The following is an 18,656-nucleotide window of genomic DNA, read 5'->3' on the forward strand; positions in this document are numbered from 1 at the left end:
TGCATTCATCAGCCATTCTGACTTTTGTTCTGTGTGATGAGTCAAGAACAAATGAATGGTCTTGTTTCTCCCACAAAACTGCTTTCCTCCAGCCACACCCCATGCTGATCAAACACACCTTATGCGTCAACACTCATGACTAGCTAGGGTGTTTGAAGGTGTGACATCAATCAACCCTCTTCTTGATCCCTGTGGCCTGGACTCAAATTGCAATTTCCTGGTAGGAGCCAAAAGCTTCCCGCAACAAATGTTCCAAAAATACTAGCTTAGTGTATCTCCCAGTTGAACCCAAGGTGGGTCCCTTGAAAGTCAGGCCTTCGCAGAGAGAAGATTTATACCTAACACATGGGTGTGACAACATCACCTCTGACAAGTCGCATGACGCGCCTCTCAATGTCTTCCTTCATCTGAAACCTAAAGGGTTTGGGGAGTGGACTCCCCCAACTCCCTCCTGGAAGGTTGCGTGGCCCTGGGTATGGATATCGTGGGCTGAAGGCTTGTGTCTTTTCATCAGCCCTGTTGGAGCCCTAACCCCAGGGCGAGGGCATCTGGAGGTGGGGCCTTTGGGAGATAACTAGGTGTAGCTGAGGTCATGAGGGTTGGAGCCCTTCTAGGAAGAGGAAGACAGAGCAGAGTTCTCTCTCTCTCTCTCTCTCACACACACACACACACACACACACAGAGAGAGAGAGAGAGAGAGAGAGAGAGAGAAAGGTCGGGTGAGCCCACAGCAAGGGCAGCTGTCTGCAAACCTGGAAGAGAGAGACCTCCCCAAGCACCTAATCTGCAGGCACTTTGATCTGGGACCTCTAAGCCTCTAGGACTGTGAAGAAGATGAACTGGGACTGTTTACGCCACCCAGTCTGTGGCATTTTGTATTTTGTCACAGCCTGAGCTGGCTGATACAACCTTTTTGGGGGAGAAAATGCTCTGAGGGAGCTGAATAACGTGAAGCCTGGACTTTTCACAGGCCCTCATTCAGCGCACATGCCAGGGCTGAGTGCTTGCTGGGTCCCCCCACCCCCACCCCAGGGCTGTGCACGCGGGACAGAGAAAACACAGGCCCCGCCTACCAGGGCCCCGCAGGACCGCAGGTGCATCTGCAGGCAAAGAAGTCATTAACCCGCTTCATTCATTAACCCGCTTCACGCCAACTCTGCAGAAGTCCTGCGGGGCAGGGCAGGAGAACGGACTCAGCATTTCCACAGGAATATTTTAATACGGGGATTCGTTCTAAAGGCCTTCCTGGGGGGTCCTCATACTTTCAAAAAGTGAATCACGATTACAAGGGGCCGAGGGGAGCAGAGAGGAAGCCAGACGCTGGCTTGCAGGAGCGGGAGCAGGTGTGGCCAGGGGAGAGCTGGAGCCTGGGCAGGAGAGTTGACACCTGACCCCACAGGGGGCCCTCCCCTGAGGCCTGACCTTTCCTGCAAGCCCCTGTCCGCCTCAGGAACTGCCCTGTGGGGCCTCCTGCAGGGGCACCTAGCTGAGCAGTGTCAGCACCCGCCTCCGGAAAGCCTAAGGCAGTTTGCGGGGTGCCCTGTGGCAGGGCCTCCACGGGAAGGCGGCTGAGGTCTCCTGGTGCCTCCCCCGTCCACGTAGCCCGGGAGGTGGTGATGGGGCCCCGGTGCGGTGCACGGGGCGGAGGGGCGGGGAGATGGTGGGGTCCCCGGGACACGGGGTGCAGAGGGGCGGGGAGATGGTGGGGTCCCCGGGACACGGGGTGGAGGGGCGGGGAGATGGTGGGGTCCCCGGGACACGGGGTGCAGAGGGGCGGGGAGATGGTGGGGTCCCCGGGACACGGGGTGGAGGGGCGGGGAGATGGTGGGGTCCCCGGGACACGGGGTGGAGGGGCGGGGAGATGGTGGGGTCCCCGGGACACGGGGTGCAGAGGGGCGGGGAGATGGTGGGGTCCCCGGGACACGGGGTGCAGAGGGGCGGGGAGATGGTGGGGTCCCCGGGACACGGGGCGGAGGGTGGGGAGGTGGTGGGGTCCCCGGGACACGGGGTGCAGAGGGGCGGGGAGATGGTGGGGTCCCCAGGACACGGGGTGCAGAGGGGCGGGGAGATGGTGGGGTCCCCGGGACACGGGGTGGAGGGGCGGGGAGATGGTGGGGTCCCCGGGACACGGGGTGCAGAGGGGCGGGGAGATGGTGGGGTCCCCGGGACACGGGGTGCAGAGGGGCGGGGAGATGGTGGGGTCCCCGGGACATGGGGTGCAGAGGGGCGGGGAGATGGTGGGGTCCCCGGGACACGGGGTGGAGGGGCGGGGAGATGGTGGGGTCCCCGGGACACGGGGTGCAGAGGGGCGGGGAGATGGTGGGGTCCCCGGGACACGGGGTGCAGAGGGGCGGGGAGATGGTGGGGTCCCCGGGACATGGGGTGCAGAGGGGCGGGGAGATGGTGGGGTCCCCGGGACACGGGGTGGAGGGGCGGGGAGATGGTGGGGTCCCCGGGACACGGGGTGCAGAGGGGCGGGGAGATGGTGGGGTCCCCGGGACACGGGGTGGAGGGGCGGGGAGATGGTGGGGTCCCCGGGACACGGGGTGCAGAGGGGCGGGGAGATGGTGGGGTCCCCGGGACACGGGGCGGAGGGCGGGGAGGTGGTGGGGTCCCCGGGACACGGGGTGCAGAGGGGCGGGGAGATGGTGGGGTCCCCGGGACATGGGGTGCAGAGGGGCGGGGAGATGGTGTGGTCCCCGGGGCACGGTGGGAGGGGAAGGGGGAGGATGGTGGGGTCCCCGGGACACGGGGTGCAGAGGGGCGGGGAGATGGTGGGGTCCCCGGGACATGGGGTGCAGAGGGGCGGGGAGATGGTGGGGTCCCCGGGACACGGGGTGGAGGGGCGGGGAGATGGTGGGGTCCCCGGGACACGGGGTGCAGAGGGGCGGGGAGATGGTGGGGTCCCCGGGACACGGGGTGCAGAGGGGCGGGGAGATGGTGGGGTCCCCGGGACATGGGGTGCAGAGGGGCGGGGAGATGGTGGGGTCCCCGGGACACGGGGTGGAGGGGCGGGGAGATGGTGGGGTCCCCGGGACACGGGGTGCAGAGGGGCGGGGAGATGGTGGGGTCCCCGGGACACGGGGTGGAGGGGCGGGGAGATGGTGGGGTCCCCGGGACACGGGGTGCAGAGGGGCGGGGAGATGGTGGGGTCCCCGGGACACGGGGTGGAGGGGCGGGGAGATGGTGGGGTCCCCGGGACACGGGGTGGAGGGGCGGGGAGATGGTGGGGTCCCCGGGACACGGGGTGCAGAGGGGCGGGGAGATGGTGGGGTCCCCGGGACACGGGGCGGAGGGCGGGGAGGTGGTGGGGTCCCCGGGACACGGGGTGGAGGGGCGGGGAGATGGTGGGGTCCCCGGGACACGGGGTGCAGAGGGGCGGGGAGATGGTGGGGTCCCCGGGACACGGGGCAGGAGGGCGGGGAGGTGGTGGGGTCCCCGGGACACGGGGTGCAGAGGGGCGGGGAGATGGTGGGGTCCCCGGGACATGGGGTGCAGAGGGGCGGGGAGATGGTGTGGTCCCCGGGGCACGGTGGGAGGGGAAGGGGGAGATGGTGGGGTCCCCGGGACTCGGGGCAGAGGGGCGGGGAGATGGTGGGGTCCCCGGGGCACGGTGGGAGGGGTGCCTGGGCGGGGCAGGAGCGCGGTGGTGGGGTCCCCGGGTGGGGGCGGGGAGGCGGCGCGGGGTGGGGGGGGGGGCCCGGGGTGGGCGGGGGTCCGGAGAGGGCGCCCCCAGCGGCGGGCGGGGGTCGGCGCGTGCGCAGCGGGCGGGATGGCGCGGGCAGGACGGCGCGCTCGGACCCCGGCGGGCGGAGAGGAGCGGCGGCGGCTGGGTGAGGGGGCCGGGGCGGGGCGGGGCGGGGCGGGGCGGGGGACCCGAGATGGGGGGACCCGGGACGGGGGACCCGCCCGTTGTCGCGGGGACCCGCACCTCACGTCGGGGACGTGGCGCGAGGGACGGGCGACCCGGGCCGGCCTCTTCTCAGCCGCCTGGGGGCGCTGGCCGCGACCCGGGCCCCGGGCCCCCCCCCACGTGCCCCGACCCCACGCGGGCAGCCAGGGACGCGCCCGGCCCGGGTGGGGGGAGCGGGGGTCAGGCCCGGCCACCTGGGCTTCCCCCTGACCGCGGGGCAGCATCGTGGGGACTGGACGCTCGGTCCCGGCGGGCGTGGGCGGGGGTGACGTCATCGGGGCCGCGGGGCGGGCGGGGTCCTGTTGGGGGGTCGTGTTGGGGGGTCGTGTTGGGGGGTCGTGTCGGGCGGGACCCCCGTGTTGGGCGGTGGGTGGTCGTGTTGGGGGAGGTCATGTTGGGCAGGCCCCCCGTGTCGGGCAGGGGGTCCCGTTGGGCGGGTGGTGGAGCGCCCGGAGGGCAGTGACTTCCTTTCAGTCCTTCCACCGCGAGGGCCTGCAGTGCTCCGAGGACCCCCAAAAGGAAGTGCTTGAAATGACCCGCGTTTCAAGGCCTGGGAACCCGCCCCAGGCAGGGTGGTTGTCAGGAGGCCGAGCAAGTGACCAGGAGGTGCAGGAGAGAGCGGGGTGCTGCGGGTGCCATGTGGGGTCACGGCCAGGGCAGCCCTGCACAGCCCGGGGCCGCCTCCATGCGGCAGCTGGTCCAACTTGGAAATCACTGAGTTTCACGAATAGTCTGTTTTCTTGCATTTAGCATTTGGGGACAGTTAATGCGTGTGTTGTTGAGATGTTTTGTTTTCTTTCCCAAGGGACTTGCCTTTAAGAAACATCCCTTCTCGGGGAGCCTAGGCGGCTCGGTCAGCTAAGCATCTGGTTCTTGATTTATGCTCAGGTCATGATCTCCTGCCAGTGAGATAGGGCCGTGGGTCACCCAGTCTGTGAGTGGAGCCTGCTTAGGGTTCTCTCCCCCTCTCTCTCTGCCTCCCTGCCCCTTCTTCCCCTGCTCATACACTCTCTCTCTCAAAAAGAAAAGAAAGAAAAGAAAAGAAAAGAAAAGAAAAGAAAAGAAAAGAAAAGAAAAGAAAAGAAAAGAAAGAAAAGAAAGGAAAGGAAAGGAAAGGAAAGGAAAGGAGAAAGAAAAGAAAGAAGAAAGAAAGAAAGAAAGAAAGAAAGAAAGAAAGAAAGAAAGAAAGAAAGAAAGAAAGAAAGAAAGAGAAAATAAAGAAAAAGAAAGAAAATAAAGAAAAAGAAAGAAAGATCTTTTCTCATTGGAATATCCGAGGACAGGTATCATACAGTGTCTGTGATAGTCCCTTACTTAACTTTTTTCTAAATCAAAGCTGAAATTCAGCTAGTTTTTCTCGTGATTGCTTATGACAGTGAGAGACCAAATAACGCATTAAAATAATAATAGTGACTGTGGATAGGGTGCTTTTTTTTTTACATCCAGCAGTGTTCTGGTACCTTGTCTGTATCTTCTCACCTCTGACGTGGGTGTTGTGGGCCCTCCTCCCCCCTCATTAGCTCACACCCAGCTGCTAAGAGACAGAACCAGGGGATCAGAGTCCATCTGATCCAATCTCCATGCTCTTCGTCTTGAGAGTTTTAGCCACTGCAGCCAGCAAAAATTGTTTCATAAAAAGTGAAAACCAGCAGCAAAGGGATTGAGTTTGGGTGTTGGTTTGCTTGTTTTTATTTCTCAGGGATCTTGTATTCCAGGTGAGGCGCAAGTAAACAGATCACACAGGGGATAAAGGTGAGGAGGAAGAGACATGCGGGGGTCACACAGAGTCTAGGAGGTCACTGTGAGTGTGTGCGCACTCTCCCCTGGCCCCTCAAAGATGCTGGTGACCTCTCAATTTGTATACACCTTCAGGAAAGGACGCATGGCCCTCCAGGAAGGTGGGACGCCTGACTACAGGGCCTGGGTGCTGAGACCCATGTTCTAGCTTGGTGCTGTGGGCTACTAAGTTATCCTATTTGTACTTTGGGATCTGGGATTGAGCTCAAGGGAGCGTACGGCATCATCCATCTCCCGCACCAACTATTTAATATTGGTTTATGTTACTGGTTTATATTGCACTTGTGTCCAAAACCTCTTTTCCAGTCCCCACATGGACCCTCTCTTCTGACGAACATGCTCCAACCTACCCTTGGAGCTGTTCTCACACTTTTGTGTCATTCGAGTGCATGAAATCGGGTGTCTTTTCTCCCCACAAATGATTCATTCCCTGCATGAGGGCCTCTTCCAGGAGATGCGTGAATTCTGCTACAGTTCTTCCTCGTCCCAGGATGCTGACCATGACCAACATGATGACGCACGAAACGTGTAAGAAGCATTTTGTACGATGGGATATAAAACTCTGCAGTCACAACTAGGAGAAACACACTTCAAAAATTTGGACTCTTCCTCACACCGTACGTGTCCATTTCAGGGTGGATTTGTGTAGTGAAGCGTGTGACTCAACTCTTGATTTCTGCGGGAAACACCTTTTCAAATGAAAACCCCAAAGTCAACATGGATTATCTGCACAAAAGGATCTGGCACCTTTGAGATACTTGCAGAGAAACAGTCTGCAAGTAACAACTTGACAAGCAGAAAAGATGAAACCAGTTCAGAAGCTTAGACGTACTGCCCTGGACCCTCACCCACCAGTCCTACCCAAGAGCAATGACTGTTCATGAACAAGTGGCTGTGTGGTCAGCATGAGACCTTCATGTGTGCGTTACATCCGGCCCACCGGGTCGCTCCCAGAATAAAAGGGGCGCAGCCCAGAATGGCAGCTGAAAGAAGGGCAGACAGCCCCTCAATCTATATGCTCCTTTCACCTCTCCCAGCTGCTTCTGACCCCATTCAGATTCAGAGATTTCTAAACTGAAATCTGCCAACCCAGAGTTCACAGTCCCTGGATTTCTCCTCTCAACCTCTTGGAGACAAGGAAGCTTCTGACAAAGTTATGGTTTAGAAAAGGGTTGAAGGTTTTCACCCAAGAGTTGCCCTCTCCAACCTCAGGCTTCTTTTCCCTCCAGGGAAGCCTCATGTCCTGCTTGTCATCACCTCTAGCATCCCTGGCCCCCCAGCATCACCAGTGCTTTTCCGTATGACCCCTGGCACAAGAGCCTTTGGGGCCTTGCTGCGCACACTCTGTTCCTCTTGGTTGCGGAGGGTTTTCCACTGGCATGCTCCTGACTGCAGGTCAGTCCTTCCCAGGGATCTGTGTTGTTATGAAAAGCTGCTTTGCTTTTCATAAATTTGCACTGGGAGGTGAGCTGCCTAAGTCCTGGGTCTTTGTCAGTTTTGTTCTCTGATGTATCTCTGGGGTTTAAATAGTGCCTGGTATCTAGGAGGTGCTTAATAAATGTTTTGTGAATTGAATTGAATTGAACTTAGACTTGCATCTTCCCTGGAGCTCCTCTGTCTGGGTTTCTGGCCCTGTGAAAGATGATGAACGCTTCCTCCCCCAAGGTTGGAAGAGCTTGGAAGGGTAAGCCCTTCCACTGTCCTGTGGCCTTCCTAGGGGGCCTCCCAGGATGTGGAGAGCCTTTACTTTTCTTGTAGTTGGTCAGCTGGCCAGGATTCTGAACAACTTCACCACCAACCCAGCAGAGTCTCTGGCTGCCTCAGAGCCTTATAGGACAAAGTGCAGAGTGCATAAGTAATGCAGTGTCTCAGCTTCAGGCTGTCTGTGCTAGAACACTCCAGATATTAGTTCATTTAATCTTAGCAGTTCTAAAAATGTTATAATACCTTTTAATTAGCAACCCCCCCAAATGAAATACGTAGGTGGAAATCTAACAAAATATGTACAAGATCTATATGAGGAAAAGTACAAAGTGCTGTTGAACAAAATCAAAGAAACAATAAATGGGAGAGATATTCCACGTTCATGGATAGGAAGATTCAATGTTGTCAAGATGCTAGTTCTTCCCAACTTGGTCTGTAGTTTCAATGCCATCCCGATCAAAATCCCAACAAGTTATTTTGTGGATCTTGACAAACTGATTCAAAAGTTTATATGGAGAGGAGGAAGACCCAGAATCGCCAGCACAGTATTGGAGGAGAACAAAGTTACCAGACTAGGATTACCCAACTTGAAAACTTAAATACAAAATTATAGTGATTAAGACAACATGGTATTGGTGTCAGAATAGACAAACAGGGGCAGCCTGGGTGGTTCAGTGGTTTAGTGCTGCCTTCAGCCCAGGGCGTGATCCTGGAGACCCGGGATCGAGTCCCACGCGGGGCTCCCTGCATGGAGCCTGCTTCTCTCTTTGCCTGTGTCTCTGCCTCTCTCTGTGTGTCTCTCATGAATAAATAAACAAAATATTTTTTAAAAAAAGAATAGACAAACAGATCAATGGAACAGAATAAAAAGCTCAGTAATAGACCCACATAGCTCTAGTTAACTGATCTTTGACAGGGGAGCAAAGGCAATACAATGGAACAAAGACAGCCTTTTCAACAGATGGTCTTGGAAGACTAGAACATCCACATGCGAAAAACGAATCTAGAAACAGACCTTATACCTTTTACCAAAATTGAGTCAGAACTGATCCCAGACATAAATGTAAAACGCAAAACTATAAAACCCCTAGAAGATAACCTACATGACGTTGGGTGTGGTGATGACTTTTTAAATACAACATGAAAGGCGTGGTCCTGAAAGAAATCATTGATGAGCTGGGCTTCATTTAAAGTTAAAAATGGAAAAAAAAATTAAAAAATAAATAAAAATAAAGTTAAAAATGTCTGCTCTTCAAAGTGTCAAGAGAATGAGAAGACAAGCCACAGTCCAGGAGAAAATACTTGCAAAAGATACATCTGGTAGGGATCTGTTAGCCAAAATGCACAAAGAACTCTTAAAACTCAACAATAAGAAAACAAACAGCTAATTTAAAAATGGACCAACGGCTTTAACAGACACTTCACCAACGAAGATATACAGATGTCAGATAAGCAGATGAAAAGATATTCCACATCATATGTCACAAGAGAAATGGGAGTTAAAACAATGACACCACGCACATCTATTAGAATAGGCAAGATCCAGAACACTGACAACCCCAGATGCTGGTGAGGATGTGGAGCGAGAAGAACTCGCAGTCACTGTTGGTTGGAAATGCAAAAATGGTACAGCCACTTTGGCTGGTTTGGAGCATTTCTCACAAAACTAACTCATTCTAACTATTGTTATGTACGATCCAGCAAGCACACTCCTTGGTATTACCCAAAGTTGTTAAAAGCTTATGTCCACATGAACACCTGCACATAAATGTTTATGAGGCTTTAAAGATAATAGTCAAAGCTTGGAAGAAACCAAGCTGTTCCTCCGTAGGTAAAGAGACGAATGGGTGCATCCAAACCATGGGTTACTCAGTCCTGAAAGAAATGAGCCATCAAGTTGCAAAAAATGTGGAGGAAAGTTAAATGCACATTGTTAAGGGCTATTAACTGTATGATTACAGCTGTATGACATTCTGGAAAGCCCTAACCATGGAGACAGTACAGAGATCAGTGGTTGCCAGGGGCTGGGGTGAGGGAGGGATGAACAAGCAGAGCACAGAGGATTTTTAGGGCAGTGAAATTACTCTGTAGGACACTATAATGGTGGAAACCTGTGGTTGCACATCTATCTAAAAGCATAGAATTTACAACCTCATGAATAAATTCTAGTGTAAACTGTGGACTCTGGGTGATTATGACATGTCAGTGAAGATTTATGCATTTGTAAAAAATGTGCCTTCTGGTGGGTGATGTTGATGGAGAGGCTCTGCGTGGGGTAGGGCAGGGGGTGAATGGGAAACCTCTGCTCTCCCTTCATTTTTTTGCTATGAACCTAAAACTACTCTAAAAAAAAATTGGTTAATTAAAATAAAAAGACACCTAGTATCTACTCTGGCTCTAAGACATTGAGGTGTGGTTGCAATCATCATCTGCTGTGAATGTCCATTAGTGGCCCGAGTGTTGTAAGAAGAAAACCAAGGTGTGCCTTTATCACCTTTAGCTGGATGGCTCCTTTCCTGTTTCTGAGCCTCCTTCCTTCCCTCCCCTTGATGGGCTGTGTCCCTTGAGCAACACTCAGTGTGTAAACCAGACTCCTGACACTTCCCCTTGCAGTCTGCCTCCCCTCCTGACCTGTGTCTCCTTCAGTGGAATCATCGGTTCTCACATTAGTTCATGTACGCACGTGTTCACCAGAGATGTGTTGAGAAAGCCTTTGGCGTCGGGCTCTGTGCAAAGGCACTGGGGCCCAGCAGTGTGCAGGGTGATGCCCTGCCTTGGTAGAGCCTATATTCTCCTGAAAGAGGCAGACATAAACAGCTCCTTAGACACGGAGGGGGGCCTAATTGGTGCTAAGGGCATGAAGAAGAGTAATAGGGGGAGAGGTGAGGCTCTGGGTTTATTCTCCTAGTGTCCAGGGAAGGCCTCTCTGGAGAGTCCCCTTCGTGTGCAGGCGTAGATGTCGTGAAGGAGGCCTCATTATCCTCAGCTACCAGTCACAGGGCTAAACTCATCTTCCCCTTATCTTTTGTATCCCCTGCTTGCTGTGCATTACAGTCGACAGCACTCCTGTTGAAAATGCATTACTCCCTGTTTACCATAATACGCCTCTCACATCCCAGCCGCCTTTTGCCCCCTACTCCCAACTGAGCTCACCATCTGCCTTTACTCCCCAAAGAGGCACTTCTGGGGTGGGGAGCATACCAGGAAACCGCATTTTATCCAAGGGCAATTGTTAATCCCCCAAATGAGCTCTGAAGAGTAGGACAGTAGAACCTCCATGCAAAAAAATTGGGAGCCCAACTCCATCAGGGTAGACACTAACTTCAAATGAACAGCTCATGTTGAATTATAGCCTGTTTTTAATTGGCTGGGTCATCCATGAGTTTTCAAACCGTGACTGTATATATATTTTTATAGATGGCCCCAGAGTGGTAATGACTCAGGCCCTGGCCAAGGCAAACACAGATATTTTCAGGACTAAATTACTTCCACTGGCCTCAAGTGAATATATATTATATATATATATATATAATTTTTTTTTCCCAAATGCAATGCCCCGTGCGTAGCCAGTTGAGAAAAAAAAAAAAAAAACCTCCATGATCTAGAGTCAGGAAAATAACTTGCAAAGATTTCAGACAAATTGTAATTGGCAGATTCAACTGTCAACAGACTAATTATGGTTAGCAAAATAAAAGCAGGCTTTAGGATATCCTTAGGAAACAGAAAATTGTGTAAAACAATATAGCAGCTTTGTAAAAGAACCAAATTGAATTTCTAGAAATAAAAACGTGTACAGTAACAACAACAAATTCAAATGAACAGGTTCAACATCAAATCAGATAGCGCTGAATATGTAATTAGTGAACTGGAGGGTAAAGTCAGAAAAGGCTCAATACAGTGCAGCACGGAGGAACACAAAGTTGGAAAATAAAAGGTAAGTGGCACTGAGACAGAATGATAGAGGTCTGACACCTGCGGAAGGAGAAGAAGGGAAGTTGGTTTCCAGAGATTTCCAGGCATTTCAACACATTTAGTCTCTAGCTGTGCGATAAATAGGAAAAACACTCGGCTTAGTTGTGAAGAAGCCAAATCTAGTTCTATAAAAGAACATTTAAAAAGTCTTAGCATTTTATGTGCTGTGGATTTTTGAGACGGAGAATTAAAGTTAGCAGCCAGGTCATTCTGCAGACCCGAGTAGAGAGAACTTGGGGGTCGTGACTATAGAATATGGCCTTTGGGAGGCCTCAGTTGTCCTGTTGCTGTGATTTCAGCGAGCAGAACATCTGCTTGGACTCACGTGGACCCCTAGCTCGCTGACTGATGGCCTTTGTGACAGTTTGATGCTTCACCTCACCATCTGTAAGATGGTTAAGGTGGCTTCCCTTGGGGCACCTGGGTGGCTCAGTCGGTGAGGCATCTGCCTTCTGCTCAGGTCATGATCCTGGGGTCCTAGGATCGAGCTCTGTGCCAGGCTCCAGCTCACCAGGGAGCCCGCTTCTCCCTCTGTCCTTCCCCCTGCTCATGTTCTCGCTTTCTCTCTCTCTCTCTCTCTCTCTTGCTGTTTCTCTCTCAAATAAAATTTAATATATATGGCTTCCCTTTAGGCTGTTGTGAGAGCAGGAAAAGATCTCTCTGTAGGGCCTCCAGAACAGTGTGTCCCATGCTGGGGCTCTGGGGCCATGAGCCGTGACCGCAGAATCCCAAGCTAGCGTGTAAGGTGAAGATGCAAGGATCACTAAGAAATACCTGAGCAGGAGATGAAGCAGAGAAAACAGAATTTAAAGTCCAGACATCAAAACAAGTACACACGGGCCTTTGTATGATGAGGGGGCAGTTGAGTCAATGCTGGGAAACGATCCCTCCACAAATAGCGAGCCACTGGCTAGCCAGCTGGAAGAAAATAAGTTTGGATCGCCATCAAAATCTAGTATCAAGGGATCCAGTGTTTTAATCAAGAACTGAGAAACTAGGAGGAAGGGAACTGAGGCCTTTCCGAGCAAGATGAAACTCAAAAGCTGCAAAAAGAAAAATCACATAATTTTTTTAATCATGCAAGGGGTAAACAGCCATGCTCAAAAATGGGGAGAATTTTTATTACCTATGATAAGGGACTAATTAATACAGAATTGTAAGGGCTGTCATATGCAATTTAGAATTGTGTAGTGATGTGTATAGTAGCAGGTGTCCATTAGTGTGAAAGGGGGGGTCTTACACCACATGTAGGTGTGTAAGAGCACCCCCTCCAACCTCCACTCCTTGTTATTCTGGTTGCTTTGCATTTGAGTGTATCTTTTTTTTTGATTAATTTATTTATTTATTCATGAGTGATAGAGAGAGAAGGAGAGACACAGGCAGAGGGAGAAGCAGGTTCCATGCAGGGAGCCTGACGTGGGACTCGATCCTGGGTCTCCAGGATCACACTCTGAGCTGCAGGCGGTGCTAAACCGCTGCACCACCGGGGCTGGCCATTTGAGTGTATCTTAAGGGGAGATCCATTTTTTTTTTTTTTTTTGGAGATCCATTTTAAATGGCAGTGCTTTCCCAAGTAAACAAGTAAGGTGAAAATCAACAAGAATAAAAATTATCTTAGGGAAGCCTGGGTGGTTCAGTGGTTGAGCACCTGCCTTTGGCTCAGGGCGTGATCCCAGGGTCCTGGGATCAAGTCCCACATCCAGCTCTCCACCCAGAAAGCCCTTAAGATGAAACAAGCATGTGCAAGTGTTGCTGGAGGCACATCAGTGAGTGCAACAGCCATCCAGGTCTGTTTTGGCAAACTCTTTTTTTTTTTTTTTTTTAAGATTTTATTTGAGAGAAAGAGAGAGACCATAGAGGAAGTGAGGGAGAAGCAGACTCCCCACTGAGGAGAGCCTGACTCAGGGCTTGATCCCAGGACCCTGAGATCATGACCCGAGCTGAAGGCAGACAACACTCCACCAACTGAGCCACCCAGGTGCCCTTGCTTTGGCAAATTGTTATCAAAATTATAGATAATACAAGCTCAGCAGTTCTACTTCTAGGAATTTTATTTATTTATTTTTTTAGGGTCAGCGTGGGGCTTGAACTGACAACCCCAAGACCACGTGCTCCACCGACTGAGCCAGCCAGGCGCCTCCACACTGATGAGTAGTAGTAGTAGTAGTAGTAGTAGTAGTAGTAGTAGTAGTGTTATTCATTTCACATAAGTGAAACATTCTATGTGAAAGATTTTTGTCACAGTGTTAGTCCTAACAAGAAGTGGAAAAAGAATCAAGTGTCTATAGTAAGGAGCCAGCTTGAAAGAATATGGAAGAGCTCCGGCTACACGAATGACAGACTCTCCGAGATATCTTGACGAGCCAGATGTGGGGCAGGGTGAGAGTATGCACTGGTTTGTTAAATGTGTGTGTGTGGTGGGGGGATAGATTCTTATTCAGTTGGGTATTGTACAAAGAAGTTCTGGAAGGACATCCAAGAAATGAATAATTCTGGTTTTCTAATAGGTAAAGAGGATATGGGGATAATCACCTCTTTAAATGGTGATTATGACCATTTACTTTTTAATACATTTTTAAAAAAATTGGACTATATATATATAAACCTACGAAAATATGCCCAAGCCATCACTTTAATGAAAGAGGCCTGCTTCTCCCTCTGCCTGTGTCTCTGCCTCTCTCTCTCTGTATGTCTCTCATGAATAAATAAAATCTTTAAAAAATAAACAAATAAAAAAATAAAAGTGTTGAATTTAAGCAGATGTTCACTCAGTAGGAAAATAACCATAACCAATCCCCTCTTCGTTAAAAAAAAAAAAAAAGAGGCAATTAAAATAACACTAAGACTTTCTCCCCCATGCTACAGATTAGCACAGATCAAGGAGTTGGATGAGGTGGTGCGTTGGGAAGGGTATGGACACATAGGCATTCTCCGGTGCTGCTGGCAGGGCATGTAAACTGCTGTCACTTCCCTGGAGATACCCATTAAATCCAGAATTCACACACTCTCTGATTCAGTAATTCACTTCCAGGCGTCTATTTTAAATCTACCTCAGTATTTATTGCCCAGGTGGATGCATGAAGGTGTGTATTCGTTGCAACATCGTTAATAGTGCAAAAGGCTCAAAATGACCCAAGCTGCCCTCCACACCTATTTTAAAGATATATTCAACCAACAGTAAAAAAAAAAAAAAAAAAAAAAAAAGAGGAAAGCCTGGGTGTGTTTATGTACGAAGCTTTCTAAGATGTTACAGCACAAAAGGTAGATTGTGAAACACCATGCACAATCTGTCTTTTGTGTAAAAGGGCTGAAGGAAATACATTCAGGTCTGCACACGCAGAGGCTGGCTCTGAGGGCTGGGAACTGCTAGTAGTGACAGTGGCTGTCCCTGGGGAGGGGACCCTCGGTGCCGGGTGAGGGGAAGAGCTGGGAAGATGAGCTGGTGGCCCAGGGACCCACGAGGGAATTGAGGGGGGACTACGTAGTGTCAGTTTCACGTGTGCGCCCTAGAGATTCAGCGGTTCCACGCATTGCTGGGAGTTAGGCCACGCTCCCCACCGCCAGTTACTGGCTGCCGCCCTACAGAGGTAGTAAACTGTACCTTTCATCCCTGTGACTTACTTATTTTACACGTAGACGTTTGTGCCTCTTCATCCCCTCCACCTATTTCCCCCCTCCTCCACCCCCCACACCCCTCTGGCGCCCAGCAGTTTGTTCTCTGTATTTATGAGTGCTTCTGTTTTTGTTCGTTTTTTTTTTTTTTAGATTCCACATAGACGTGAAATCATATGGGATTTGTTTTTCTCTAACTTAACTTCACTGAGCATAAATATTCTCTAGGTCCATGTTGTCCCAGATGGCAAGATTTCAATCTTTTTTTATAGCTGAGGGTATTCCATTGTACACACACACACCACGTCTTCTTTATCCACTCCTCTACCGATCAACACTATGTAGCTTCCATATCTCGTAGTGCTTGTTTATTTAAAAGATTTTTTAAACTAATGTGACTTTATAGTTTGCTCAGGTAAATGCAGCCTTTTTTTTTTGCTTTCTATGTTTCCTTCTAGCCTTCGTATATGCATAAATGTGCACTTCTATTCCCACTTCTTCACTTAATGTGCATTTCATATGTTTCCCATGTATATTACAAGTAATATATAATTTTTTAAAGATTTATTTCTTTTGGAGGGAGAGACAGTGCAAGAGAGCACAAGCGGAGGGACAGGGCAGAAGGGGGGAGAGAATCTTTAAGCAGACTCCCCGCCCAGCAGGAAGCCCAACGCAGGGCTAAGTCCCAGGACCCTGAGATCATGACCTGAGCCACAGTCCAGATCAGCCGCTCAATCAATTAAGCCACCCAGGCGTCCCTGTGATATGTAATCTCAATAACAATAATTTTAAGTTCCTGAGTAGAGTTCCAAGAGTTTAAATAGTAATTTATTTAAATAATCATTCTGCCTTTTATTAACTTTATGATTACATTTTTCAGTTAATATACATAGCACTTCCTCTTTAAAGAAGAAAAAATATTCCTTGGTATAGATCAGAAATGGAAAGTATGTCTTTTTTTTTTTTTTTTTTTTTTTTAATGGAGCTGCTAGGGAGAATTTGAGTAGCCATGTTTGTTATAAACCTGCTGAGAGTGGGGAATAGAGTCGGGATGCAGGTGATAAGAGCAAGATCAAAACAAACCCTAACTTAACCAAGAAAGTGAAAGCCTTATGCACTAAAAACTGTAAAACATTGCTGAAAGAAATTAAGGAAATAATAAATGAAAAGACATTTGGTGTTTGCAGATTGGGAGGTTTAGTGTCCTTACAGCTATTATTAATACCATCCAAAACAATCTACAGATTCAATGCAAGCCCTATCGAACTCTTGATGATTTTTTTTTCTTTTTTTTTTTTTTTTTTGCAAAAATAGAAAAACTCAACCTAAAATTCCTGTGGAATCTTAAGGGACTCTAAATAGCCAAAACAATCTTGAAAAAGAAAAAAATTAAAAGGTTCACCCTTTCTGATTTTGAAACTTATTATAAAGCTACAGTAATCAAGTGGTACTGGCATAAAGACAGATTCTGTATAGATCAATGGAATATACTAGAGAGCCCAAAAAATCCTTGGATATATGGTCAAATGATCTTTAACATGGGTGCTAAGACCATTCAATGGGGAAAGGGCAGTCTCTTCAACAAATGGTGTTGGGAGGACGGGACATTCACATTGAAAGAATGTAGTTAGGTCCTTCCTAATACCATCTACAAAAAGTAATTCAAAATGGGTTAAGGACCTTAATATAGGTCCTAAAACTGTAAAATTTCTACAGGAAACATAGGAGAAAAACTTCATAACATTGGATTTGGTAATGATTTCTTGGATAGGACACCAAAAGCACCAGTAACAACAACAAAAATAGATCAATGAGACTATGTCAGATTCAAAAACTGTGCATCGTAGGACACAATCAACAGAGTGAAAAGGCAACCTATGGAATCAAGAAATATATTTTCAAACAATACTGATATTTCAGTATTGTTTAATCTGATAAGAAATTAACATCCAGAATATTTAAAGAACCCATATAACTCAGCAAGAACAATGAAACCAGACTACAAAAAATGCAAAGAACTCGCACAGACATTTCTCCAAAGATGATACGCGGATGGCCAACAAGCGCAAGCGATGCTCAACATCACTAAGCAATAGAGAAATGCAAATCAAACTACAGTGAGATTAGGGTGACTCTATTTGAAAATTTAAAAAGCAAAACAAAACGTGTTGGTGGTGAGGATGTGGAGAAATTGGAATACTTGTACGTTGTTATTGGGGCAGCCAATACTCGTACTGTAATGGAGCAGCCACTGTGGGGAAACTGCATGGTGTTTCCTTAAAAACTTAAAAATAGAATTACCAAATGACCCAGCGATCTCATTTCTGTGTATGTACCCAACATAATTGAAAATGGAGTCCGGAAGAGATGCACATCCATGTTCACAGCAGCATTATTCACAGTAGTCAAGAGGTGGAAATAACCAAGTGTTCATCAACAAATTAATGAAGAAACAAAATGTGGAATACGCATATAATGGAATATTATTCATCCTTTAAAAAGAATGAAATCCTGTCACATGCTACAGCATGGATGCACCCTGAGGACTTTATACTGAGTGAAATAAGCTAGTCATAAAAAGACAAATGGTGTATGTTCTACTTGGGTGAAGTTCTTACCTTTTCTTTTTTTGAATATTTTATTTATTTATTAGAGAGAGAGCAAATGAGCAAGCAAGAGAGCACAAACAGGGGCAGAGGGAGAGGAAGACTCGATCCCAGGCCTCTGGGATCATGACGTCAGTCGAAGGCAGACGCTTCACCAACTGAGCCACCCCAGGTGCCCCTTGGCTGAAGTTTCTAAACTAGTTGAATTGATAGGAGCAAAGTAGGATGGTGGTTTCCAAGAGCTGAGGGTGGGGGAAGGTGAGTTGATATTAATGTGGACAGAGTTTCAGTTTTGTAAGGCAAGGCCTTAAGATCTGTTGCACCACAATGTGAACGTACTTGACACTGCTGAACTCTGCACTTGAATGTAAATTTTTAAATTTCGAAATGACAGTAAATTTTATGTTATGCATTTTTTTGGGACCACAATTAAAAAGAAATGAAACAGAACAGGACATAAAAAAGCTCAATCCCCAAAATCAGGTGAGCCAGACACAAGTGAGACTCTTGGTCAATGAGACCAAGACCTACTTTAATGGACTGATGCACTTGCTGTGATGGAAGTGTTAGGAACAGCTGGAGAATGGCTTCTGAGTGTTGCTGTGGAGCAGCCCAGAGGTGACATCCAAACTGAAATGTGCCATGCTCAGGCACATGTCTTGGGGACTGTGGGGACCTTGTCTTCTGAGCCCCTGATTGGGGAGACAGTCGGGGGAGGACTGACCTGGAAGGTAAAGCCAAGCCATCTACAGGACATGTGTCCCCAGGCTCCCTGGATGGGGCCACACAGGAGCTCCTTAGGAGGCAAAGACAGTGGTGAAGCAGGGTCATGGTCAAGTCCTTTGTGCCACCCCGCAGGGTGGTGAGCATCCTGAGATGAGGTAAGACCTCTGGGCTTTTCAGGGAAGGAGAAACAGGAACAAACAGAGCAGAACTGCGGAGCCCACGGGCTCTGGGAGTGGGGGTGGGTCTTTTGCAGAGCCCTGCCCACCTGGAACACTCTATTGCAGAAGTGACCAACTGCCCTTGGAGCCTTAACTCGCCCTTGGCCG

General features: G+C 49.5%; 1 protein-coding gene across 1 annotated transcript in view; it reads left to right on the plus strand.

Moving 5' to 3' along the window:
- Positions 1–3,766: 3,766 nt before the first annotated feature.
- Positions 3,767–18,656, plus strand: part of FAM3B (FAM3 metabolism regulating signaling molecule B) — a 53,544-nt gene continuing 38,654 nt past the window's right edge. The window contains exon 1 of the mRNA XM_049104661.1: positions 3,767–3,833. Coding sequence (XP_048960618.1) covers positions 3,773–3,833 — 61 coding nt within the window. The 5' untranslated portion in view covers positions 3,767–3,772. The remainder of the gene's footprint in view (positions 3,834–18,656) is intronic.

Source organism: Canis lupus, chromosome 31 (genome assembly GCF_003254725.2).
Source record: "Canis lupus dingo isolate Sandy chromosome 31, ASM325472v2, whole genome shotgun sequence".
NCBI classification, from domain to species: Eukaryota; Metazoa; Chordata; class Mammalia; order Carnivora; family Canidae; genus Canis; species Canis lupus.